The sequence below is a fragment of the Musa acuminata genome, chromosome BXJ1-4, assembly GCF_036884655.1.
Source record: "Musa acuminata AAA Group cultivar baxijiao chromosome BXJ1-4, Cavendish_Baxijiao_AAA, whole genome shotgun sequence".
NCBI lineage: Eukaryota > Viridiplantae > Streptophyta > Magnoliopsida > Zingiberales > Musaceae > Musa > Musa acuminata.
Genome location: NC_088330.1, coordinates 40297872 through 40324418, shown reverse-complemented (window position 1 = coordinate 40324418; position 26547 = coordinate 40297872). Strand labels below are relative to the sequence as shown.

Sequence of the window (26547 nt, the reverse complement as noted above, 5' to 3'; positions counted from 1 at the left end):
ATGTGATCGAGCGTAACTTAATTCAATTTTGAATATAACTTAGTCAACTTTTAATAAAACAACTCAAACTTCCTCCAAACTGTTGAACCATAATTTTAAGATGATTAACAACTCTTAAATAAATAATAATAAAAATATTATTTTACTATTACAATCTTAATATTATCAAATTTACTTTTTTTTTCCTCACATCAATTTCATCCCACTCCGATGTCGTCATTGTTCGTCACCACTTGTCGACCCCTTGACATTATCGTTCTAGGAGGAAAATGAATAAAAAAAGAAAGAAGAAAAAAAAATATTTACATCCATTTATAAAGAGATATTTTAAAATATTAATAATTTTATAAATGAGATTGTAAATAGTAAAGAGGGATTACAAATAATAATATCTAAAAAACTAATAGTGAATTTTTTTGATAAAATACCTTCTTTTATCCGTTAAAATTTCTTTTTTACATATACATGCTATAATGAGTGCATTGCAGTACAGATACCGTATAAAGACACAAAACTGATACATGCATGACAGATACAAACAGCCATATTACTCATGTAAAACATTACAGGAAGCTTTTCATGTTATCAGAATAGAAGAAAAGTAGAAAAGAAGAGCCTCTTTTCATGTTAAACTACTTAATCATGTTCCACATCCAGCTTAATCGGTCCATGAGAGCTCCATCACCTTGGCCGCGAAGCTATAGCGGTCGGCAGCTTCATCAATCTACCAGAAAAGAACATCACCATTAGAAAAGGCTTCGATAAGCTCTGCAAGTTGTGAAGTAGGGTAAGAATGGGACCATTTTCTGGGTCGGACGGCCAGCTCCATGACCTCCCTTTCGCTCGATGCGAGCGATGATTGGGTTGCTCTGTGGACTGCAGCCGAGACTTATGCAGAGAACATATTGCATGGTCTTGAACAAGAAGAGAAAGCAAATTTTAGTAGTTGATGTTGAAGATATAGAAGAGATGCAACATGATAAGCAGAGGCACAGTGTCAACAACATTGATTCAAGTAAACACATGCAATCTTAATACTGGAGAGCAACAATGATCTGGGCAACCCTTGCTTTATCTTTTACTTTACATTGTTTCTGCTGTTCCATCTGCTACTTGTAGTCACTGTGACAAGATCTTGATTTGCTGAGTTGCAGAATATAGAAAGATTTATGTGGGAATTTCTTCAACGATCTTAGATAATTTTCCAGTCACTAAATTTGGAGACATGTATTCGTACCTCTACTACTTTCAACGGGCATAGCATGTCATGCAGTACAACAAGAATGCAGAAAGTGGAAACATGGAACGCTATCGAAATGCTGAAACCAAAAAGACAAGATGGATGAACTTACTGCAAGCAATTTGAGTGAATGCAAAGGCACGACACGATCATCATGATCAGCGGTCAACAGCATGGTGGATGGGTACTGAAGTCGATGGCCATCACCTTTCTCCCATGGCCTTTTTACATTGTGTAAAGGTGAATACCTGAAGGCAAACAAGCATCATTGTGTAATAACTAAATGAGCAGAGAGCTTCGTGCTATGCAACCAGTGAAGATGAGTGTGAATAAAGCATCATGATTTGAATAGCTTGATAAATATTAACAATTGTAATAAAATTAACACACATTACAAACATTCAGAAATTTGTGGAAAGAAAAAAATGTTATTATACTTAATAAGCCAATGGAATTCTTCTTTGTTGTCTGAGCAACCAAAATCAGATGTCCATGCATGACCTGAACAAGAATAAAACTTGCATCAGAAAAGACAGCCAACATATATGTAATATCCATAGAAAATACTGGGGTAAGTCGAGGTTAACCTATAGTGAACTTGTGGAATCGGAGCATGTCCATCACACCAACATGAGCAAGAACACAACCAAAAAGATCAGGTCGCTGCCAACAAATGATAGTATCACAAGTTCATTATATTAAACATGAAGCATAGAACACAGGAACATAAAGTTGTATTAGGATCATACCTGATTCATGCAAGCTGCAACAAGAAGCCCACCATTGCTTCTACCTTCGATGCATAGTCGTCTCGGATTGGTGTAACCATTAGAAACAAGAAACTCAGCAGAAGCTATGAAGTCATCGAAACAATTTTGTTTCTTTGACAGTGATCCGGCTTTGTGCCACTCTTCTCCATACTCACCACCACCACGAATATTGGCTATGCAGAACACAAATCCTAAGTTCCTTGTGAGAACAAGACGAGTCACATTAAATGAAGGTGTTAGGCTAATATTAAAGCCTCCGTAGCCATATAATAAACATGGATGTGATCCATCGAGTTGAATGTTCTTCTTCGAGACAATAAACATGGGTATCCTCGTGTCATCCTTGCTTGACACAAAGACCTAAAAACCACAATTAACAAAGAATAAGACAAATTTGATTGACCATAATACATAATCATAACTTTATATGCATAAACCACAAAAGGCATATATAGAAGAGTAGTTCAACTATGACTTCTGATTAGTTGCTGGGATTATATAATTTATAAGATAAACAAAAGAACTTATATGAAGAGCACCATTACGATTTTTCAAAATACAAAGACAAAAAAAAAAAGCCTTTTTGATTTGTAGAATCCTGGTCGCAGTTAATATCTGATTTATAAAGTCCAACTTTCACTTTTACAAGTATAAAATTAGCTTTAAAAAATGACAATTGGAATATGATGCGCACCTGTTTAACCTCAAAATCCTCACGATGAAAACCAGGAACAAAAGCTTCTCGGAAAATTTGCATCTCAGGAACTCCAGCAGCTAAATTACACTTGTAGATGATTCCTGGAGACAGGAAGCTAGTGAAGCCAATAAAAACATCACTATCTTCACGCTTACCAGAAATCCCATAGACAGTACCAATATCTACAGGTATCTCATGTAGCAAAGCTCCTGTTTCCAGGTCTCGCAACTGCAAACCATACTTGACGTCGCGAAGATAACTTACCAAAAGTTGGTTATTGTTCACAGCAGAGGCTGTTTCTAGCACATCTTTGTCATCCTCTGGCAGGACATCAGTCCATGACTCTGGCTCATTGAAGTCTACCCTCACTAATTTATATCTAGGTGCTCCTTTATTTGTCATAAAAGTGAACTTTGTGTCATCATTTGTTACAAAGAGATAGCGTGCTTCAAAATTATCAACAAGTTGGATAAATGGAAGCATTTCATTTCTCCCCTTGAAGCCTTCAAGACCATGTGGAAGCAAGGACAATTTGCAATAATACAATTTATTGGTAGGATTACAACCTTCCTCAATATACAGAAGAGCATACTGCAGATAGCAACAAAGGAATCTGGTCAACAAGGCTCATCTGTCTGATATTGAACCACACAATTACATATTTGCGGCATTTGAAAAGATTTGGGAAACTTGCGTCCTCTACAATTGTGCGGAGAAATATTGTATGACTCAATTTGCAAGTAGCAATTATCCAGGGCTCAGTTAGCAAGCAAAAATCTTCCAACATTACAAATTTACTAGAACTAAAATGAAAAAAAACAACATACATATTGTGAAACCGTTTTGATAATTTTTTTTCGAGATTGCAGTAATACTCGTCCTTCGTAAAAATAAGATCAAGAAATCATCCAAGTAGGCAATACCTAGTAGTTACAGATAGGTTCTTTTCATGTAGACATCCAGAACATGCTACAACATTTAGAGATAGATTTCGTTATGGGATCTAATATAGGAGACTTATATACAATATCAAAACCAAGTCCATCTATTTCAACAGTAACTATGGGCAAAATTAAGGTGTAACAGAGTAGCGGCATGAATCAATAATTGCATATGAATGAGCACAGAACAATAGTTTTCCACAATTCATCATGTTAACCAGAGAGAATCAACCCAGAAGCAATTACCTTGCCATCATCGGTGACATCAGTTCCATAAATATATTTTGGGTGCTCAGGATCTCTCCAGCACAATATATCCTCCGACTGATCCATGCCCAAGAAATGGTAGTAGACCTCATGATTCAGATTAATGTTATTCTCAGTCCCAGCATCCAATTCATGTCCTCTATGGATTATCAACATTGAAGATTAGACACGATCAGAAGAAGATCATCATGTGAACCTTTTTTTAATCTGTGGTTATATAAACATGGATAATGATTAATCAACCAAATCTAGCTTACCTGGGAGCTGGATATCGACAGTAGAAAAATCCTTTCCCATCTTTTGTCCAGCTAATTGATGAGAATTTCACCTATAACAAGGGGAGAATACATCAGTGATCACATATGAGACTGAAAAAGAAACAAAAACTAGAGTCTACCTCTATGCTTGTTTTACTCACCCATGATAATGTATCAAGCTCAGGTTGCTTATCCTCGATCCGCATTACGTTTACTGTAACCCAATCACTGCCGCTCGAACTAAGCCCATAGGCCAAATACTTGCCATCCTTGCTGACAGAAGACAAGGTGAGAGCCACCGTGCCATCATCACTGAGCTTGTTCGGATCCAACAGAACCTCTGCCTCTCCATCCAAATCTTTCTGTCAATTCGAACAAACAGAGAAAGAGAGAGAGAGAATGCTTAAAAGGCAAAGAAAATGACAAAAAAAGGCAAACTTGGAGACGGCTATGCGATTTAACAAGAAGCCCTCCAGAGATAAACTTAGCAACCGGGTGTGATGTAAATCATTCCATCGAAAGAACCAAAAACCAAGATCATAGGAACACATACTAACGCCTCCAAGAACCATTCGGGAAAACATAGCAAAAGAGCAAAAGGAAATAGTGGGAAGCATAAAAGAAATGCTGAGTTGGCCACAAGATTCCTCGTTGCAACGCAGATAAATTCAAGCAACAGAAACACAAGAACGCGGGTCATAAAAATAGTTCGCCAAGATTCGGGCTTTGAGAGAGTTTTGGCCTCCGTCGGAACCCAAACTACCTGAACATAGAGAACGCTCTGCGCCTGAAGGCCAGTATTGTGGAAGTAGAAGTACTTCCCACCGCGCTTAAAAGGCGTGTCGTACCGCGGGTGGTCGTGCAACGCCGTAATCCGCCGCCGGAGCCTTTCCCTCTCCTCGCATTTCTCCAGCACCGAGTCGGTGAGCCTCGCCTGCCTCTCCACGAACTCCTTCACTTCCTCCGACTCCGGATCCTCCAACCTGCGCTCGAGGCACCGTTAAAGGAGCGGCCTTCCTCAGAAGACAAGGCACCCAAACCGAAAAGATTCGATTTTTACGCAAGAGGACGGGGGTCACGGATTCACCCACCATCTGTAAGGGTCGGCAATAAGGACGCCATGGTAATCATCGACGACAGACTCGTCGCGGCGGGCCGACGGGTAGCTGAGGGGCAGCAAAGCTTCCCGCGGGGCGGCGAGGGATCCCATTGCAGGATGGGGCTCGGAGGCGCTGGCGGCGGGCGTGAGGGAGGAGGAGAGAGGAGGGGAGCTATATAAGGAGGGAAGGGAGAATAATGGCGGGGGCAATGGCGCGCGAATGACGACATTGGCGGGGCGTGGACGCTCGGTATGCGGTCGGTGACGGCTTCAGGAAGCGAAAGCGTCGTGGAGAGCGAGAGCCGGTGTCCCAAGCAAGGCGGAATCGTGTACAATGGTGTCGCCATGGTGTCGCGAGCTGTGTCGCCATCGTTTTACATGGACACTAGTGCCCCCAATGGGGACATGGTAGTGGATTCCATTATCGACGAGACGGCCCAAGGACGGAACAAGTCCAGTAGTCCATCACAACGCGACAGTCCAAGAGCCTTGCATTCTTGACTCTCATCCGCTAAAGTATACATATATCTCGCGCCACCAAGGCACCGAATCTTTCGGACGCTCATCAGATTCCATCTCGTGGTGGGAATCTTTCGGACGCATGCATTGTTGTCATCAGATTCCATCTCGTGGTGGGAATCTTTCGGCTGATCTGGCGGTTATCGACAGCGAAAGACCGTGCGACCCACGCACCTTTAGATGCGTGCAAGATCGGGACCATCGCAAGCGACGCAAGGACGATGGAGATCCGCTGCGGTCTTCGTAACAGAATGACACTCCCATACCACTCTTTCATCATCGATGATGTATCTTTCGCCAATCGAACTACACTGAATCAGTCGGCCTTAAGATAGGAATAGAAATGAAGCTGACCCATAGCCGAACTATTTTTGTTTGTTTATGCAATAATTTACTCGGAGAAAATAACTTCTTTGAACTTTAGTGTCACATTTGGATTGATGAATATAGTTCCTGACAAATCTTTTCTCTTTCCATCCCAATTTTAGCTTATGCCATCACATTTCATGTTGGATTTTGGAAGTCGATGTCTAACTATGTTTGATTGAGGAATCGCAGACAAGCTTTATAGATCACATGCAAATGACGTGTTTGATTAAAGTATTATATATATATATATATATATATATATAAAGTTTGCACAATCCCAAATATTAGAAATAAGTAGGACTTAAAAGACAGGGAATATTAAAAAGTAAATATTTCTGGAGAAATAGCATAAATCCGATTCTATGAGCACAAATTCGCATCATCTCCTCTTCAATTACGTGACAATGAAGCAAGAATTTATTTCAAATGATCATGACAATTAACACTCTGCAATTTTATGCGTATTTGTATTTTGATTGGAGTGATGAACAAAGCATCAAACAGTTCATGTCTGAATTATCTCAAATAATGAGATCTAATAATTAAATTTAAATGTCAAATTTATTTTCTTGGATTTTGCATGTAAAAGGTTAACAAGTGTCTATTGTGAGTTCATACACACTCATATTGGCACAATTGAATTAAAGCCATTAACTTGTATCTTTACAATAAAGTATTATGTGCATGATTCAGCTTGCTCTGGGGCTTGTTTTAGGAACAATATGAAAATAAGAAATCCATAAATATGAGAATTGGAAAGGGGCATACTCCTTTTGGTAGGTTGGAATTTAAATTTTTAGTGTAATTTTTACATGGTGAATCATAATCCAAAACAATATAAAGAAGATAAATAGAGGAATTGCTGAAAGTTAACATTAATCTGTATGATGGCCATGAATCTTATACCCATTTGCGAAAAGCAACAATTCCAACACAATTAACTCATTACATTTGTCAGTGGCTCATATCATATTTTGGGTGAGAATGCTGCAAATGGCAAGCTGTCTAATAAGGGGAGCATATGAGGGATTACCAGTTTGAGATGACACACCACATCTTCAGATCAACCTGAAAGCATTATTTTCTGATGAGTATACTGAAAAGAATTGTATTGTCTGATGTGATAAGTTTTTGTGGTCCAACAGGATGCAACTCATAAGGGAAGAGGGTAGGAAAGAGAAGGTTGATGCATCTTCTGTGCAAAGAGACAACTATGAGCAATTATTCCACCACCAAAAGCATGTTGGAACTCACTTTCAGCAGCTGCTGCAGGCTGAAACAATGAATGCCTTCTGAGCTCCCCAGGCTCCTGGCAACATTGACCACTTAATATGGATCAAGAACGGTTCAAGCAGCTCATTATTAGGTGACAACTTCAAGAGAGATTACTATGCTAGCTAGCACAAGAGAATGATGATCTCAATGCCCCTCCACTGCCAAATGGTAAAGATCAAACGTCCTACAGCTGTTCAAGCCTTCCTCTTCCTCTTGACCCATTAATGCTCATGAGAACAGCACCTTCTCTCGGGTTGAATCTTAACATCAAGCTTCTAATGCATGTATGTTGTTTTCGGAATCACAAGTTCAACAAGAAGATAAGAAAAGACTGGAATATATTGATTGCATTTACATTTGAGGTTTCTAAGGAAAATGAAACATATAAGCCAAAATAATTGAGTGATGCGCATATATATGATATGATATGATGATATGCACTTGTCATTTTGAAATTGAAGAGCTTGCTGTTTCTGTTTTCCAAATAGGAAGAAATGTGGTGTGTTTTCACGGCAAGTTGTATTTTCTGAAACAAAAATAAGAATATAAATCACATGCTATCTTTTATCTCAACCAGCCTAATGATGAATAGGGACATATATGCAAATGCATGGAGCTGTAATTGCACAAAAGAATTCATCCAAAACCTAAATCAATTAGACAGACAAAAGAAAGAACAAACCTTTATCATTGTCAAGCATTCGATTCTCTCTAGCATGGGTAAAAGATCATAGAACCCTAACAGTGGTGATGATCCTGCAATGAAACCAAGAAATAGAAACAAACAAGATCTTATGTTCGTGATTTTGTTACATTTTTAATTAGTTTTATTCTGCGATTGCAACGAGAAACAAAGAGCTAAGAACAAAACGAAATTAAATATCTGCAACACATTTCTGAAACTTCAAGAATAGATCATGAACTGGTCCTTGTGTAGATTTCTGGAAAAGATCTCAGCATTCCTGAGACAGTTCAATTCACTATGATGGCAAAAGGTGGTGCAAGAAAGAAGATCGAAGAATGATTTTGTTCCCCTTTTTCTAGTAAAGAAGAACCCCAAAAAAATCAGTGAGAGAAAATGGATAGGGAAAAAAAAGAAATATTTTTCATGGGAGAGAAAATAGAAAGGAATTAGGGTTCACAATGAGATAGTCTTGTGTCTTCTTCCTATCTCTCGTTCCCACTCTCGCCCTACATCAGATCTGAGATTGGAACGCTTCTGAAATATTAGCACAGGAATACCAGTAAAGCATCAACAGGAATGGCTGAGAGAGGAAACAAGCAAAACGAAGCAAAGCTAGAAGATCCCGTGTGTAATCATTCCTGGAGCGCGGAGGCAAATCGAAACAGCCCATGTAATTCCAACATCCAACGATGACATACGATAGCATCCAAGAAGGGAAGACCTTCCTTCATGCTAACAAAGGAAACGTAAGGTCATGAAACACTAGAAAGCCCAAAAGACCAGTGGAAGGACCGCATATGTTCGATCTTCAACTTTACCTTCCAGTGCATGTTTTGTGTACTTCTATGAGAAGGATCCAAGTGCTCGGTTGCAAGAAAAGATATGTCACATGGGTTTTACAAAGAGAAGCTAGCAGAGTTCAGTTGGCAGGATGCCCACCTCCATCCGGATGCTTCTCCTTGTTCATGAGAGATGGATGTGGCTGGAGGTGGACAGAATGCCAATCACCTCTGCGAGCAACCCTTTGATAAGCCCACATGACACAGAGTAGATCACATGCCACTGCCTCAAGCAGATGATACTTCTCACCGAGAGAGGAGGATAGATATAGATGGTATTTATACACGGAGAGAGAAAGAGAGAGGGGGAGGGCAAATTTACTACCAAATTAAAGAGGGTGAAAATGAGAGGACTACTGTGGGTGAGGATGGGATTATTCTTCTTGTGACGTACGTAACGACAGACCAGATGAGATGACTGTTCTGTGGCGAGGAAGGATTCAATCATCTATCCCATTCTCTCCTCTCAAACCATCCTTGAGAAACGTGAACGATATAGTGGGTGGGTGGATGGCTGTGGGCGAGAGAGAGAGGGAGAAGATAATAACCAGGGAAATAAAAGAGATCAAAACTTGCCTGCCATCCGCCCTCCTACTAATCCCGCTCTTCCCCTCACTCGAAACGCCATTTCTCAACCACCAGAACGGGAACAGAGGCCATCTTCTCGAGCAGATAGGAAAATACCTTAAAGAACAACTACAAACCTAGTGGGGTAGTGCTGATTAATGGAACTGGAACTGACATGGCGATGGACCGCAAAGGAACCACCTGAGGAAGATTTGGTGCGTGGTCTTTGTCACCGAACAAAAAGATAAAAACTCCATTGAATTGGATGGATGAGTGCAATGTGAGGCAGACAACAAAAGCCATCAATTACTCCCATTCTCTCCTCACTTGCCATAACTTTCCAAAAGTAAAATTATTAACGGTCAAAGAAATGGTTGACTACTGTGGACCTACGACCACCTTAAAAAGAATTCACCGCAATGCTGTCACACTTGCTTCTGCCCCGAAACCAACAACTTCTCTCTCTAAGAAGAACAGGCAATGCAATCTCTTCTTATGATTCTGATGGTTTTCTTTTTTCCTTTCTCGTTATTAGTTGTTTACTCGGCTGATATATCAGACGTGAAGATATTTGTAGGAGGATAGATTATAAAAGACGATAAAGAAAATAGTTCTTCATTGATAAATATCAAAAAAATCAAATAATATATATCTGAGTTTAACCCATAATCTATCCATTTAAGTCGTTTGTAAAAATATAATAATATAATCTGTGATAGCTCTTCAAGACTAAGCCTCTAAATTATTAATAATCATATAAGAAGATTAATTCCTGTTTCTTTGAGTCTACTTGTATATATTCCAAATCTTACACGAGAACCGATCATTTCTTTCCACTATAAATTAACACACTCCTAGAGACTGTTCCATAGTTTGAATACTCTTGGCATTGATCACTTCTGTCTTTATCGGACGTCATTAGTTTGTGGATGATATATAAATCAACAATTTCATGAACAAGATGCATTTCTCCTTATATCCCACCTTGTTTTACCACCATCTATGGGAACGAGCAAAAAGAAAAGCAATAGATACAGTTATCTTCCACTTCAAACCCAGGAGGGTTCACAATCCAGCATCCTTTACCAGTGTGTTGGGAGGAAAGAGGAGGGCATTGAAGAAGGAACAGGAGCCAGCAGCGCAGTCCCTCCTTTTTGTCTTGTGATCTGCCACCATTCATGATGCCCACAACCCCACCCCCACCATCACCTGTCACTAACAATCCTCGGTTGCACACCAGCTCCTTTGCCGGTTTCTCCCCATGCATTTAATCCTCATCAATTCCACCTCACCAACCGATGTCCAACACCATGGAAATGAGAGATTAGACAAAGTGGTGAAGTACAGCACTCCTTGTACCGACTCTTGAAATGGTTTACACCTTCTTCTTCTTCCTTGGCTGACCGTATAAATGTTCTCAGAAAGCGTTAGAGATGAGGCATGTGAATGTACACCTTCAACCTTATACGATGTCTGTGTCCTTGCATGGAACTCAAATGACCACCTGGTGCTCGAGGTCTTCCCACATTAATTTCCCAGCGAAATCCAAGGAATCAGAATACGGATCCAATGTTCTACTTCGACATGACTCTTCCTCAGCAGTTATACTCACCAAGTGACATGCTCAAACGAAGGCGAAGAATTCAAGGCTAGCCGGACTTGCGTCTGCAGAACGACCAAGCCGTGCATGCCATATCACTTTCTTTGATTGGCGAACCAAACTGGTTGGCTACCTCACTTCAGTCCTGGCGAGTAAATTAGATGGAGACTTACTGATACTTGAATGCATCACCACAATATTAAGCATTTAATTAATGTTTTGATGGCGTCTTAACCGATAATATAGTTTAATTCATCTGATATCAGTATAGAAACAGAAATTAAACCACAAGACATTCGACAAGAGAATCAATAAAGTATAGATAGTATCATTTAGTTATATAATCTGACATCAATATAGTCAAATATGATAAATCTAAAAATAGAGTACATCATATTTATGTAATTATTATAATACTGTATTTTAGTCTCATGGTGCATAAGAAATGATCATTACTTGTTACAATCCATATTATTTTTTTTGCTCTAAGGATAAAAGTAAGAAGATGGATTTTATCTAAGATGTGTGTTAAGGATTCAAAAGTTTATCCGTAAAATATTAAATATATGAGCTAACTAGGAAAAAACCAAGTGTAAATATAATTTAAATCGTTAAATATGTATGTTCATGAGCGGTTAAAATAATGATAGTAGATAATTGAAAAATATTATTGTTTAATATATAAATATATATTAAAAGAAAAAAAAGACATAAAAAATATAGAGAAAAAGGAGGGCACAGAGGAGAGCTCAAAAGTGACGGCAGTAACACCAAATCTTTGATATAGAGAGAGAGAGAGAGAATGAGAAAAGAAGATAAAAAGTGACGGCTGTAACACAAATCTTGGTATAAATGCGGCTTAAAATCACAGTTATGGAAGTGTCAGGTGAGGGGACAAGCGGAAATAAGCGTGGTGAGACGCAAAGATTGGTCTGCTGTGTTGGAGGTGGTGACAAGAAAAGGAGCAAAATCTCATGATGAGAATCCCATGGCAATCATATGCACCGCTGACCATCTCTCTCTCTATCTTCTTTCTCTAACCATGGCGCTTCTCGTTAGTTTTTCCCTCCTTTCTTCTGATCGAATTGAAGAAACATGATAAGCTTAGCCAGAAAGTACTACACAGCAAGTGGGTACGTCAGACAGGTGCCGCTGGATGGTATTTATGCCATCCCAATTCCCACCTGCTCCAACTGTTCACCAGTTGACCCTGTGAATGCTGCAGTATGTGGTGGTGTTCCGACTGCATCAGGACTCACCATTCATCGTTCAGTAGGCAGCGTTAGTCTCCATGCCACCCTGCAACGAGATGCATGTATATATATATATATATATATATATATATATATATATATATATATATATATATATATATATATATATATATGGATCTATCATTGGGACAACTGCTTGGAGATAGGATACGATAGGATGATTTGATGCTTGATCGGCGATGGTGCTTTTACTCCTAAGGAGGCGGGGTTCGATTTGCTGTGATTGGAGTAGCCTGTGCATACGTTTTCCTTTGAGTACTTGAATACCTATGTGGAGCGCAAACATAGCGAGGTCCTCACGGACGTACTCCACCTGTGGGATCATATCTACTGCAGAAGATTTCAGAAAGAAGTCTCTCCTTGCTCGCTCTAAGTAGGAACACCAGAGAGAGAGAGAGAGAGAGAGAGAGAGTCGCAACTGCTGCAATCAAAGCGCTTCGTTACTCTGTACTGGATTGGAGAATGGAGTCAACAACACGTCGCATGTGAAGTTTGACTTAGTCCTCGTTTTAGCCAACGATACCGGTTGTGTTTATGGCCTCACCCACCAAAACAATGATGTGTTAGCTTAAGAACGTGTCGACCAGTTCTAATATATATATATATATATATATATATGTGAGAATCATGAGGCCGTACGATTCAACAAGAGGTCCGAAGCTAAACCAAATCATGATAACAGAGGAAGCCTGTGTCGACATGCAAGTGGAGGAAGCTTGCATTTCCATGTATTCGCAACTCTCGGTTTGAATTTAACGCGGATTCAATTCAACAATCCTTGATTGTGTGGAAGACGTTATCAAATCCGTAATATATTGTCTGGTTCTCACCATCAACACCTGCATGCACTGCATCAAATACATCACACTGAGAAGATGAACAAGAGGAGGAAACAGGAATAAGATGGTGGAGAACAGGAGAAGACGCCGGGGATCTCATGCCGGCGAGGATTCTGGAGACGGCCATGGAGATGGGAGGCCGTACACGGCGTCCTCTGGTTTTTGTCAGCAGAGAGAGACAGAGAAGGAGACACTGTTGGACGCTTCTTCACAGCTGCTCATCTTATAATCCATAATTCTATTTATTGCTTTAAAATGCTGATAACGTCAAGCTTAGATAGGTTGGTTCAGATTGAAATTGTGTTCAAGTTTCAACCATGAACAATTACCCTCAACCTACATCGGATCTCAATTTTGTGGTCTCATAGTATCGGAATTGTTTGACTCCAGTTGGATCGATTGAAATCAAAACATAAAAGGAATAAGCTATCTTTACAATGAAGGATTGGAATTAGGAGCTTCTCATTGGAAGAAATGTAATCTAAATAATATGAAATAGCAAATGTAGGTGGCTGAGTCAGCCTTGTGATTCTTTTTATGGTTGATATGGTCCCTCACATCCCACGTATACAGGGATCATGAAATTATCCAAAGGTTATCCGGTCCACTTAGAAATTATTTTGATCTATATGGCTGGTGATACGAAAAGAACAGCTTCACAGTGGGATAACAACATCAGTTAAGAAGGTCATCTATAAAGTACCTGGGTTGCAGTGCGGAGTCACTAATCACAGCAAACTCAGTGTCACGGCCACCGCTAGAAGTTTGGAATGAGGGAGTTGCAAGCAGGCTTAGATGTAATCCAGAGAGATGGCAACAGAACTGCATGCGCTGAGGAGTGAGGAATGAAAAGAGTGCTGAGATATTGGCGCGGCTCAATCAGAATGCAATCTGTAAGGCGTTTGCTTTGCCTTCTTGCTGATGCATTCTGAGTGAGCCGGACCAACACCACAATAGCCCTTTCATGGTTGATCCCTCTCCTTTCTCTCCAACCGTATGAGAGAGAGGATGTTGCGTTCCTTCTTCCAAGTGGAATATCTGGACCGATCAAACTCAACTCTCATCTGATCTCTTGGGGAAAAAAGCTAAAGGTTGGTGGTAGAAGATGAAGAGGGGAGAGAGATGGAGTGACAGGGAGATTAAAGTGGTGGGTATGTTGTGGCGAAGCATTTAAAACACGAGACCACCAAAGGATAGAGACAGCTGCAGCAGTATTCATGGCGAATGACTTCCTAACAGTGTTCTCTCCGTCCCTCCCGCTCACCGATATATGACTGACATTTGTGGTGGTTCAGTACATCAAAGAGTTCACATTCCCTCGCGTTCCTTCTGCATCTACGCTGCACCGACAGCTTTTGAGGTTTTACCCATCCAGCCATTACTGCTGAGCTCTGAACAACACAGGCTATTGCATATGGAGAGGGAGGAGCAAAAGAGAACATAAAGTTTCCACATCCAAGCAAGATGGTTGATCTAAATGCTGCTAAATGAATGCCATGTGTATGGACAGTGAACGGGCTTCGAGCTCTTCTCCAATGTTCACATCAGATATTTATAGACCACATTAATCAGAAGAAAATGCAACCAAAATACAGAAACGACTCGATGAATTCCAAACACACTCGCCAAATCTGTCCTAATCGAGCATTTAATGAAAACTTGATATCAGAAGTTCTTCACGCTTGAAGGGTGAATTATTAGTCGAACAAGACAATATGTTGCCATCAACATTTATTAGATGGGTCCAACTCGCTGGTAACCATGAAAGAGGGGAAGGAATGAAGTGGTTCATAGTCACTAAACAATGTATGTTATGCACTCTCATGGTTGGTTAGCAATCGAATTACCAGTTCGGAAACAGAGAGAAACAGAGACGTGAAAGCCGACCCGCGGAACGAGTTTGGTAACGCTTTTCTCCGAACCGTTATATATAAGGAAGAGGGGTCATTGGACACGCGTACGGCCTACAGACTACAGATTAGGCCCATGAGTTAATGCCCACGGCCCACGTGGAAGTCTGCTCTAATGATTCCTTTTGGCTCTTCGCCGCTTGCGCCGCCGCCTCTTATGTCACCACCTCGACGCGGTCGAGATGGCGGCCGTATCCTCCGCCCGCCAGTGCTGGAGCTCTCTCCTTCTCCTGAGCCGCCATCTCCCGAGTTGATACCCAAGGATGCCGTCCCCTACCACTACGAGGCCTGCCCCCTCTGTAACAAGGTCAAAGGTGATTGCTTGGATTCTTTTCTAGTCTTGATCGCTGAGTACCTTACATTGATTTGAAGCAATCACCAACAAATTTAGCTACTTAGTGTTGATTTATTTATCTTCCTACGGAATGCATGGCTCCGGGTTTATTGGGTGAGAGTGATGGTCTTTGCAGATTCCGTGATTAGCGAGGTACCGTAACTTAGCAGCATAATGAAAAAGAACGAGCAATTGGTTACTTTCTTGGTTTAGAACACAAACCATAGTTTCTTTTGGATGTAAGTAGGTGCAGGAGATACCAAAACAATCTGAGAACATGAGTACAATGTGTCATATAAAGGTGTGAGTTTTGCACTTTCATTTGTTTCGGTGCTTTCTTCGTTTAACAAAGATACTCTAAGTGGTCGTCATATTTGGTTCCTTGAAAGACTCTCATTGTTGTATTGCTTAATTTCAGCTTTGAGTGTGTGCCATAATATTTTGATATCATAGACACATTTTGATATTTTTACGCTGATTTATGTGCCATAATGTTTTGTAATTTCAGCTTCGTCATGGTCATTGACATGTTTTCTAATTTATGCATAGCAAAACTTTCAGTAAACTATGTGAAAACTAGAAAATTTATGCATTAAAAAAAAGATACACAAAGGCTGGTTGTTGTATACTAATTCAGAGTACTGAGTTGCATTATGAAAAATTGTCATTTCATTATAGATGTTCAGTTTGAGTTGTAATAATTGGATGTATTGCTAATGCTATGATACATATTTTGCCCCAGTGCAGGTGGGTTGATGATCACCTTGTGTATGTCTTATCACCAAACATATACAGAACTACTTTGGAGGTTTTAGAATCCTTTGATTACATGTCTAAGCATGTTAAGCTTAGTGTCTGTTTTATATGTTCAGAGATAATTCTTTAGATTACAATTTAGTCATTCAAGCCAAGATTCTAATATATTTGAAATTCGCAAGATTAGTGCTAGTGTCTTAACAATGTGTTATATAGTATGTGGATTAGTACTATTAGAATTTGTTGTAACCAGCTTAATAAGAAGTCATGATGGATTCCACAACCCAAACCGACCCCCTTTTGTGCCCGCATCTCTGTTTTCTGTCGGCTTATCCTTTTTTTTTTTTCTTTTCTTTTCTTTGGATGTGCCTCAGTTTTTGGTTGGTTATTCGTTCTATGTAGGTTTTGGCTACTTCAGGTTTGGTGATATGGCATACACATATTATGCAATACGACTGGATATGCATATAAGGCATTATAGGTCACATTTTTAGCACATTGATTTTTCTAAGCTGAATTTATGTGACTATTTTTGATGTACCATAAAAACACTTAAAACACAGTCTTCTTGGACCTTATCTTATTTACAACTTCAAAAATAACTCCAAAAGCTATATGACTGCAATCTCTCGAAGAGTCCCAGTCGAGCGATTGAATCATTCTACATGTATCTATTAAGAGTTTTCTGAGCAGCCAAATACAACTTATAGATGGGTGTAGTCAGCTCTGAATAAATTCCAACTGTGGCATTTTGTTACACATATCTAATAAGAGTTGTATGAGCAGCTAAATACAACTTATAGATGGGCATAGTTATCCTGAATTCAAATACCTAATCGACTCCTAAAACTCGTTAAAACAGAAATGATCTGAATGAAAATAAATGTACTAAATTTACAGTTGATTTCTACTAATTATAATTGTTCAGAAACTATAGACAGTTCTATATTTCTCAGACAAGATTCTGTTTGAAGTCTGATTTCTAAGGATCGTTGCAATATCTCATATCAGACGATCTTGATTGTCTGAAATTTCATGGTTGGTTCTACATAATATATAATATTTTCTTGGCTAGTTATCAAATACCTTATCAGCTTTGTTCTAAAGGTGCTTCGGTTCATCGTCTGTCTAATCTGACATTATTGGTTTTATGGGTGAATTACTTTTGTGTGATGCTGAACTACTGAATGAGACTCAGATGTTTAAGATTAGTCACTGAAAAATGTCTCATATCAGATTGCTAAGGATCGTTGCAATATCTCATATCAGACGATCTTGATTGTCTGAAATTTCATGGTTGGTTCTACATAATATATAATATTTTCTTGGCTAGTTATCAAATACCTTATCAGCTTTGTTCTAAAGGTGCATCGGTTTATCGTCTGTCTAATCTGACATTATTGGTTTTATGGGTGAATTACTTTTGTGTTATGCTGAACTTCTGAATGAGACTCAGATGTTTAAGATTAGTCACTGAAAAATGGTCCCTGATATCTATGATAGAGTTGCTTGTCTCCTAACACTATACATTGTTGTAAATTCATTTTGATCTGCTTAGACTTATGTCGATTTCTGGCTGGATTTCTAAAAAGCAGTTTACCAAGAAGCCAATAATTGCAGGAAACTTTAGCACTACGGAGAGATTCACCGCAAAATATACTGGAGTTGCAATCATGCTCATGGTGTCCAAGAAGCTGAAGAAGCATATAACATCACCAGCTCTACATGAAGCTGCACAAACATGGACCACAGCTCTCGATGGCAGAGGTATCTCACACCCACAAAATGCAGACTGATACGAAGATTCTTTGTTTATTTGATTGGTGGTTAGTTTTCGTCATGTTCGCATCAGGTGGTTCAAAGACTAATTTAGCCAACCTTGCTGTCTTTGCTGACTAATTTAGCCAACCTAAAGGCCGGCAAAGACATGGTGGAGAACACTCAAATTGGTGATCTGTACCAGAGGATCGAAATGGCTGTTGAAGAGTCTACAAGGAAAGCACTGAGACGAGAGGAAAAGAATGGTAGAGATTACAGAAAAAGAAAAAACTCGAATTAACACAATCACATACTTTCGACATAACATGAACGATCTACTAAAAAGGGGGAAAAAAAAGGGGGAAAAGAATAAATATATTCATAAAAATCACAAGAACAATGCTCTAACACAACACCACCACTCTGCGGACTGTTATTGGCATGACCAAAAGCTTAATCGACGGGCTCTTCGGCCTTCACATGACGCTGCAGTTGTTGGGGTTGTCGTCGCTGAACGCCGTGGTGTACTTCACCTCCGTGGAGCTCGCGCGGGCGAGCGGGGCCGCGGCCGGGTCGTCCACCACGTTCCGCACGTACCCCGGCGGCGCCTTCTTGTCGTAGGCCCCCGGCGCGTAGGGGTGGGCTACGACGTCGTACGGTACGTACGGCCACGGCTCCGCCTTCTTCCCCGTCTTCCACGCCACCCTCCTTATCACCTTCTTCGGGTCCACGTACCCTACCACCGTCACCTTGTGCTGCTTAGGCTCGATCTCTACGCTGCTCACCCCTGCAAACACAAGCACTTCAGAAGGATCAAATCGCAGAAGAGAGAAGCAAGGTCGGTCTTCAAACCTTTCATGCCTTCCACTGCTTTCCTGACCTTCCTCTCGCACCCTTCGCAGTCCATCCTCACCTTTATCTCCACCGTCTGCATCCATCAACGATTCACACATCATATACTCGATCTCCAGGGCAGGAAGGAGACTAATAAGAGCAGGTAAACCTCTGTGCTTACCTGCAACTGGTTCGTCTTCTTGAACTTGTTGTGACTGCTCGGGAACGAACAGATCTCAGAGATGTGTTCCAGAAAGCCCATTCTTCCTGCTCTCTCTCTCTCTCTCTAAAAGGTTCTCTGAAAGATCTAACTAGAGAAGGCCGCGAACGTTGGGAAAGCGGTTTGATGGGACTTGGTTTACCAGCGGCAAGAGGAACACAAAAATCTGCATCAACCTAGACACATCCATGGCTTAAATACGCACAAGTTATCCTTTACAGCATGGCCACATGAAGCAGCATCTGCTCGACCGCTTTGCCGGAGATTTCGGTGGAATCACACGGGCCCTTCCGCATGCCCATCGAGCGGTATATTCCTTTTCTTTTTACCATGGTGCTCGTCACTGTCGATAGGTTAGGTGACAGATGTTGTTCAGTGATCAGTGCAGACCAGAAGCTACGTACCAGTACCACTGCTCAACCCCGGAAGAGAAAGACCAGAAGCTGGTTCATGGACGGGTTACCGACATAGATGGTCGCCGACAACGAGATGGGATTGGCTCGAGTCGTTGGGCTTCTCTTGTTTCCATATGTACGCTTGTTCTGTGACGGTGAAGCGCGTTGAAGACGAGGGATTTGGGGCGGGACAACTGTGTGGTGGAAGTGCACAAGGCTGCCTGGGAATGCGATACTGTTGTCTCGACTCGGGTCAGTCGATCGAGTTCTTGGTTTGCATTCGTCCCCCCAAACCGACCCGTTCGGTGATAGCGAAGTTGTTCGATAAAATAAAATATTTTGTTCAATTATTCTTATTCTAAGTTTTCATTTGGATAGAGCGATGCTTATTCTCCTATATTCATCGGTTGGTAATTTTGTTTTTATATATGCAGGTATTACGGAATTATACGATAATTTTGGGTAGGCTGATCCTTTAACGAGAGGGGACATGAGGGTACCGTATGACGTGCATAAATAGAAATATATTTTATGATATCATCTCATCGAGTGGGAGTGAACTGCACAGAATATGAGAAGTCTTGCGAAGAGGAAATAATTAAAGGCACCAAACATAGATGAAATCTCAGTATCTTTCTTTCTAAATAGTTATTGTTGTGAACTTTTTTTTTTAAATAATTAAAAAAAACCTCTTATTTTTATTTTTTTTCAATTAATATTATTTATTTATTTATTCTCACAAGCTATCCCTTATTTTCTAAAAAAAATAAAATTACTATTGACCTACGTCCCATCGATTATCATCTTCGTCATTATTATTGTCCGTCGTCTCTCTCATCTCGAGACCCCATGTATTGTCCATCATTATTGTTTGTCCGTCGTCTCTAAAAAAATAAAATAGAACCCCTTAAGAGCTCGCTATGCGTCAGACCATGTTTGCTCCACCTGTGTAAGGATCTATCGGAGGCATCACATGATGAAATGGTGGCAATTGGGGTGGGAGTGAGCCAAAGCCAACTCCTTCGTAGCCAACATCTCCTCAACATCTATTGTGACGTCAATCAGTGATATAAATGATAAAGGCAAGGGTGCATGGGTGAGGCGATGGTGAGAGCATTTTGGTGAGGACTATAGCAAGATTAAGGGCACGCAATTAAGATGAGGTAGAGGCAACAGTTTATGGGATAAAGACGAAAGGTAATTTTACCTTTTAGGAATTAAGGGAAGCATGTGAAAATAAGTAAAAAAATTAATAGAAAACAAAATAAAAAAAAATATTTTTTTTTAGAAATTTATCCAATCTTTTTCATATGACCACAATATTAGTGGGATGCACGAAAATCTCCAGAACTGAAACAAACAGAGTTCCTCGTAAATAGTTATATTTGCGGCCTAATCAATAAAGCTTTCCAACTCAAAGGTAAGAGAAAAGAGGATTTTGTACATCAGTCCTAATATGTATGCTATATATATATATATATATATATATATATATATATATATATATATATATATATATATATATATATATATATATATATTCTCCTTGATGTTTGACTCGAGAAACACATAAATAAGTACAGTGGACCAAAAACCCACCGTTACGCCAAGTGCGAATGGTAGCACTCCGAAATCAATGTGAATGGTAGTACTCCGAAACACATCAGCATCATCTTCCTTCAGTTGTGTCGCGAGCCGAGTCGAGTCGCAGAGGAGTCCAGAATCACTGTAGAGACCGGGACTTCCTTCACAGCTAGAACATGGGAAGGCCAAGAACTGACCTCCACTTGGAATTAGTCCTTGCAATTGATTGAAAGCTGCACTGAAGAAAGAAAGAAAGAAAGCGGGTGAGGGAGGATGGAATGGTCCTTCCAGTATATCGTTAATTCCTTTGCTAAATTATTCAATCTATCAGCACATGTGATCCTTTCGATATATGTTCGGACTTATAATACAAAGTCTAATCTTTAACACGTCGATTAATCATCTGACTCGATATCTAATTTCCAACATGATATTTTTTTAATATAATTTTTAATTCATTTATTTTGATAATTTGTCCTTGATGATTCGAGTCCTTGATCGATGTATTTCCTACGTCACTTATCTCAAAAGTATATTTATTCATAAACTCATCAATTGAATTTATAATCAACAAACAGGATTCAATAATATTGCTCACAAATAAGTGAGGAGCATAGATAAATAGATTCAAAGATTAAACATAATACATCACAAATTAATTCAATAATAATATTACTTAAAAATTAAAAAATATTTTAAAAGATTAGTATATCTAATCACATAAATATATCTATTTTTTTATGATTTAATTTATTTTAATTTTAAAACATGTAGCTCTCATATCAATTAAAAGTATAAAAACTATAATAATACTTTTGTTATATGAAAAAACTAAAATCAAATAACTATCCATCCCAACTTTTCGATATTGTTCTCTCTAAGTGCATCATTATTCGATTTGAAAACTACAGTAATATTGATATGTGAAAAAAACTAGATTCATTTTTTTTATTTCTATTTTTTTATTCAACTACTATAAGCAATCAAAAATGGATTAAAGAGAGATAGAGAATATTTATAATCTTTCTATTATATATTGTCACATCATGTGTTGAGTTCCTATTAAATTCTTTTGATTTATAGGTGAAAGTATAAATTCTAAAATAAATAATTATAAGAGTCCTTTTATCAAGGTAAACTCCCAATGAATCTTATTGACCACACCCATAAATTCATACGGTAGAGAAAAAAAGATTTAAATAGGGAGAAGAACTTACCAAAGAGTATCATTCAATCATACATTGTTTACGGTATACTAACAGAAATTATGCAAAATTACAGTTTATTTCATTTAGTTTAAGAGTACACATCTCTATCTGGCAGGAACTAAAAAGGGATTTTTCATATATATATATATATATATATATATATATATATATATATATATATATATATCCGGTAGACTATTTAATCCTTGGATCTGTTAGGTAATCATAATTGCCAGCAACACATCAAAACGTAAACGATAAACACAAAACCTGATGCCATTCCAATGGAAAATGGCAACCAAATGAAAGCAATTTTATCTTCATCGACATCACCTTCCTTCGGATACGTTGCCTTCACAGGTTCGCAGAAAGGCAACGAATCACTGTAGAGACCTGGATTTCCTTCGAAGCTAGAACAGGGGAAGGTCGAGAACTGACCTCCTATTGGAATTAGTCCTCGTAAGTGATTGAAAGCTACACTGAAAAAGGAAAGAAAAGAAAGCCCGGTGAGGGAGGATGGAATGCTCCCTGACAGATTGTTGAAAGACAAATCCAACCTCTCCAAATTGACCATGCTTGACAGTTCCTCTGGAATGGAACCTGACAAGTTGTTCCGACTTAGATCCAGCTGATGAAGATACCTCAGATTTCCAAACTCCTTCAAAATTGATCCATTCAATCTGTTATAACTCAAATTCACTGCTGGTGGAAAGTCTGTATAATGTTTATACTTCAGTCCGTCGAGAATCTGTTGATTGCTGCTCCATCCATAGAACGGGAATTCAATGGAAGAATCATCGCCATCTTGCGGAGGAATCTCTGGCATAAGGCTCTTTAGCTCTGCCAAGGAAGCAGGGATCTCCCCGTAGAGCGAGTTATTTGCCAAGTCCAACAAAAAGAGATGATCAAACCTTCCAAACCATGACGGTATTTCTCCGGTCAAACGGTTCCATGGTAAACCCAGAACTCTCAACTCTTCGCAATTCCTCAGCCATGAGGGGATACGACCAGTCAAAGCACAATAACCGATGCTCATGGCACGCAATCTTTGGAATCCCCGGATTCCGGTCGTCGGCATTTCCTCACCTTGGAAGTTCGAGGCAAGAGCAAGAACCCTCAGGTTATGGCACTCCTGAAGAACTCCTAAAGCCTGCGAGATATTGGAGAGGCTATTGACATTCAGATTCAAGAAGGAGAGGGACCGAAGTCTGCAGAGCTTCTCTGGGACCTGTCCGCTAAGGTTGTTTCGAGACAGATTCAAGATCTTCAATGCCTTGCAAGAAGAGAGAGCCTCGGGGATGAGCCCCTGCAACCTATTCCATCCGAGGTTGAGGGTCGTAAGACGATCGAATCGTCGAAAGTCGAGGTCGATGCGACCGCCAAGAGAATTGTTAAATAAATCAAGCACCGTAAGCATCGAACAGGAGGACAGCGAAGTTGGCAGTCGGCCGACAAATCCATTAGATTTGGTGGAGAGGACCTCGAGCTTTCGCAGGTCGTGAAACACATCAGGAATGTTCCCGGTAAATCCGTTGCTGGAGACAACCAAACGGGACAGGTTCGAGAGGTTGCCTATACCCGGTGGCAGCTCTCCCGACAAGTGGTTGCTGCTGAGGTCGAGCACCTCCAAGAGCTTCAAGCGGAGCAGCTCCGGCGGGATGGAGCCTCGGAAGGAGTTGCTTGAGAGGTTGAGGAAGGTCAGCTTGTCCAAACCTGCCAGGGATGGTGAGAGGACGCCTTCGAGGCCCTTCCCCGACAAATCGAGACCGGCGACTCTTACGGCGCTAAGCGAGAACAGAGCACAGCGGACACCGGGCCAACCGCAGCAGCGGGTGGAGTTAGCAGCCGGCCAGTCGCGGATTCCTCTGTCGAGGCTGCGTGCGAAAGCATAGAGTGCTCTGAGATCACTAGGGCTACAGCTCTGATCATGGACGTTCGTTGCGCCAGTCTCCAAGTAGAAGAGGAACAGTAGCAGTAAGAGGATACAATTGCAAGGATACGTCGGAGAGGCCCTCATCTTTGGTTGCTCGTGTCTTCGGGGTTTGCGCAGAGAGATGGGAAGTCTCCGGTATACACCACCAATTGGTGAGGGAGGTTTGGAAGATAAAACACAAACTGTCATTTCTCGGAAACTAGTCTGAATGACGAATGCTGATAATGAAGTTGGGAGAGAGTGTTCGCTGGGTTTTGAATTTGAACAACTCGATTAATTAGGGTTAGAACACGTAAACAAGCATCAACGAACTATTTCTTTCACCGGTCGCTTTTTTTTCTTTCCATGAATAATCTTGGAATTCACCCAATGAATCAGAATCTCTTCCCTTATGTAGGAGTGTTTTCATTGGGTCATTGAGACTTTGAATTCCAAAGCTTGACTAACATGAAGTCTACGTGACTACTGCAACCCTTATTTTTTAGATTAGAATCAATAAAAGAAAGTATAAATCAATAACATTCACTTCCATGATCCATGATTTGATATATACGAATACATGACTTTGATTTCTAAGGACCCAAACCAATTTGGCTATTCTTCCTTCCCACTTGAATGCCTGTATTCCAAGAGCTTATAGTGTTGGCCAGATTAATATGTATACTTTGTTATTTATTATATATATATATATATATATATAATTATTAATTTACCATTTCTAATCTAGTTGTGACTAAGAGTACTTTCAGCCCAAAATAACAACTAAAAATGGCAAAAAGTATAATGCACAAAAAATACTTGACAATTCCCCCCCAAAAAAAACCCGATTTGATCTAACAAATATCATAAGTTTATAATTTATAATTTTTTAAAAATTTTAAAAGTAATCTAAATGAGCTTGGACATCTCAAAATTGAGCCAAAATTGAGTTGTCTAGATTAGACCTAATAGTTAAATCAATTAAATTAATCGAAATTAGGTTCAATAAAAAAATCTAATTTAGAAATATGTAGATAAAAAATTAGGCTAAGATTGGGCTTTAAGTAAAGTTTAATTAAAACAAGTCAAATTGGTCAATTTTATAATTGAGAATGTTGGGAAAAAATTAATTTTTGAAGAGTAAAACTATAATTTTATCGGGACATATATTGAAAATATATAATTTCTTAAGGGTGAAATTGTCAAGGAAACATCAATTTTTAATCTTTTAATGTGTGAGAAAACCCTAATCTTTTTTTTTTTATCAATTGTCGCCGCTTGCATGATGGCTACGGTTGCCATGATGCACAATCGTCCGTAGTTTGTGTGTCGCTAGCTCGAACTCCCTTTGCGGTCGATCGATGACCCCTACAGCTATCGTGACATTCCATCGTGCCCACACATGATCATTCTCACACATGCGACTATCATCGTCGCATAAGTTAGTATCGATTGTGCATGTATTCACAATTAACAAGTGACCCTTACGATTGTGCATTGCTACAATCGCTGGTCAAAGGTAGCAGCACCCAACAGGGTGACTGCCTTCTTGTTACTACTTGTGTAGTGCTAGTGACTCAGGTAGGTTGTCATAGCGTTTACTGTCTCTTGGGCTGCTGAACACAAGCAGTCGTCGCTGCATGCAGCAATGCAGCCATTTGTGTAGTAATTGCCCATGATTGCCGATGACCAATGGAGGTCAAGTCAAACAAATCATGAAATAAGTCTTCTTTCAAGCGTTGAAGAGAACCTCAAACTTAAGGAATATGCTTAGCGCTTACCCTTCCTTGCCAGCAGTAATTGATGACTCCCCCCGACAATGACTCTACTTGAAGAACCGCCCACTAAGGTAAGTAAAGTCAAGAACAGAACATCTCTTCTCTCCATGACACCGTGCTTCAAAGCTACGAACACAGGACTACTCATAACTACTACTTATAACGTATTTCCAAATGCTCTATGAACCAAATTTGATGTGGGCAGAACGGCTGAAGAACAAGCGTTACTATATCGTAAGTGAGAAGTGACAAGTGCAATACGTCCTGGAAACCCCCTACTATATCGGCTGTCCAATTGCCCGATGCTATGTAAGCTTTAGCTCGTATTTCATCCTTCTTCTCTACTCTTAGAAATCACTGTCCAAAAACCACTACTACTACAAAGAAAGAAAAAGCCAATTGTCTGCGCCCAGGGTGTGTTCGGAAAGCGAAATAGCGATCAAAGAGAGGTGTCGGTGTCAGGTTAGTGTTCATAAGCCCATATTTGTTTATCTAAAACAGAAGCCTATAAGATAGACAGACTGTCGGGCAGATAGAAAGAAGCAAACCGAGGAGTAGGAACAAAAGGAGTTGTTGTTCGATTGTCAGGTGAGGAAGAGATATCCAGAGTAGGAGAAGAA

At 39.8% G+C, this 26547-nt stretch overlaps 4 protein-coding genes and 2 long non-coding RNA genes across 6 annotated transcripts; 2 read left to right on the top strand and 4 right to left on the bottom strand.

Annotated features, from left to right (window-relative positions):
* Positions 1–531: 531 nt before the first annotated feature.
* Positions 532–5428, bottom strand: LOC135668883 (uncharacterized). The gene is made up of 12 exons (XM_065178556.1): positions 5264–5428; positions 4936–5155; positions 4334–4534; positions 4173–4243; positions 3895–4054; positions 2705–3298; positions 1990–2370; positions 1828–1903; positions 1678–1741; positions 1353–1488; positions 801–914; positions 532–724 (listed from the first exon to the last, which is right to left on the bottom strand). Exons 1-12 carry the CDS (start codon positions 5380–5382, stop codon positions 659–661), a joined length of 2202 nt encoding a protein of 733 aa, XP_065034628.1. The 5' UTR covers positions 5383–5428; the 3' UTR covers positions 532–658.
* Positions 5429–13040: 7612 nt separating this feature from the next.
* On the bottom strand, positions 13041–14700 carry LOC135672630 (uncharacterized). Its single transcript, XR_010513035.1, has 2 exons — positions 13942–14700; positions 13041–13247 (listed from the first exon to the last, which is right to left on the bottom strand). It is a non-coding gene; the product is annotated as an uncharacterized LOC135672630 (long non-coding RNA).
* Positions 14701–15229: 529 nt separating this feature from the next.
* LOC135668840 (uncharacterized) lies at positions 15230–18357 on the top strand. The gene is made up of 3 exons (XM_065178553.1): positions 15230–15462; positions 17859–18005; positions 18143–18357. Exons 1-3 carry the CDS (start codon positions 15264–15266, stop codon positions 18295–18297), a joined length of 501 nt encoding a protein of 166 aa, XP_065034625.1. The 5' UTR covers positions 15230–15263; the 3' UTR covers positions 18298–18357.
* On the bottom strand, positions 18270–19244 carry LOC135668856 (heavy metal-associated isoprenylated plant protein 26-like). Its single transcript, XM_065178554.1, has 3 exons — positions 19012–19244; positions 18849–18924; positions 18270–18783 (listed from the first exon to the last, which is right to left on the bottom strand). The coding sequence occupies exons 1-3, from the start codon at positions 19090–19092 to the stop codon at positions 18473–18475; spliced, it is 468 nt and encodes a 155-aa protein (XP_065034626.1). The 5' UTR covers positions 19093–19244; the 3' UTR covers positions 18270–18472.
* On the top strand, positions 19220–19801 carry LOC135668872 (uncharacterized). The gene is made up of 2 exons (XR_010511333.1): positions 19220–19358; positions 19427–19801. It is a non-coding gene; the product is annotated as an uncharacterized LOC135668872 (long non-coding RNA).
* A 2514-nt stretch (positions 19802–22315) lies between these two features.
* Positions 22316–24333, bottom strand: LOC135672629 (phytosulfokine receptor 1-like). Its single transcript, XM_065181128.1, has one exon. It carries the CDS (start codon positions 24252–24254, stop codon positions 22461–22463), a length of 1794 nt encoding a protein of 597 aa, XP_065037200.1. The 5' UTR covers positions 24255–24333; the 3' UTR covers positions 22316–22460.
* Positions 24334–26547: the final 2214 nt, after the last annotated feature.